The sequence below is a fragment of the Merops nubicus genome, unplaced genomic scaffold (assembly GCF_000691845.1).
Source record: "Merops nubicus isolate BGI_N331 unplaced genomic scaffold, ASM69184v1 scaffold28089, whole genome shotgun sequence".
NCBI lineage: Eukaryota > Metazoa > Chordata > Aves > Coraciiformes > Meropidae > Merops > Merops nubicus.
Genome location: NW_008630651.1, coordinates 1 through 961, shown reverse-complemented (window position 1 = coordinate 961; position 961 = coordinate 1). Strand labels below are relative to the sequence as shown.

At 64.0% G+C, this 961-nt stretch overlaps 1 protein-coding gene across 1 annotated transcript in view; it reads right to left on the bottom strand.

Annotated features, from left to right (window-relative positions):
- Positions 1-953, bottom strand: part of LRRC4 (leucine rich repeat containing 4) — a gene marked incomplete at both ends in the record, with an annotated part of 1,192 nt that extends 239 nt beyond the window's left edge. Inside the window, 1 exon segment of the mRNA XM_008947382.1 lies at positions 1-953. Within this exon segment, the coding sequence (XP_008945630.1) occupies positions 1-953 (953 nt within the window).
- Between the last annotated feature and the right edge of the window lie 8 nt (positions 954-961).

The window sequence follows — 961 nt, the reverse complement described above, 5'->3', positions numbered from 1 at the left end:
GCCACCCGCCCCTCGGAGATGTTGAGGTCGGCGGGGGCGTCCATGATGAAGGGCGCCGAGCACTGGAAGGAGGTCTGGTCCACCTCCACCAGGAAGCGACCCCGCATGTGCAGGGGGGCATGGCAGCGCCCGCAGCAGGTGGAGTTGGTGGGGATGTACTCCCGCAGCCACCACGACAGCCAGAGGATGTCGCAGTCGCAGTCCCAGGGGTTGTGGTGCAGGTGGAGCTCCACCAGGTAGCGCAGCGGGGCGAAGAGGTCGTGGGGCAGGGAGGAGAGGTTGTTGTGGGCCAGGTTGAGCTCCACCAGCGCCGTCAGGTCGTCGAAGGCGTTGCGCTCGATCTGGTTGATCTGCGAGTTCATGATCCAGAGCTTCTTGAGGGACTTGAGCCCGTGGAAGGAGCCCGGCTTGATCTCGGGGAAGTGGTTGCCCGACATCTCCAGCTCCTCCAGCCCCACCAAGGGCGTCAGGTTGGGCATGTCCTTAATGTTGCACATGCCCAGGTTCAGGTACTTGAGGTTGTAGAGCCCTTCGAAAGCCCCCTCGGAGATGTACTCCAGCTTCTTCAGCTCGCCCAGGTCGAGGCGCATGAGGGAGGGCACGCGGTTGAAGGCGTACGAGGGGATGCTCTCGATGGGGTTGTTCCTCAGCCACAGCTCCCGCAGCTTGGACAGGTACTCGAAGGCCCCGCTGGGGATGACGGTCAACCAGTTGTCGAAGAGCTCCAAGGTGTTGAGGCTGGCCAGGCCGTTGAAGGCGCCCACCTCGATCTGCCGGATGGCGTTCCTGCCCAGCTGCAGGACCTCCAGGTGGTGGAGGTGGCGGAAGGTGTCCGCCTGGATCAGCTGGATGTTGTTCTCCATCAGGTTGAGATAGCGGGTGGTGGAGGGGATGCCGGGGGGCACGGCGCCCAGGCCTCGGCGGGTGCACACCACCTTGCTGAACTGGTTACTGCAGGAGC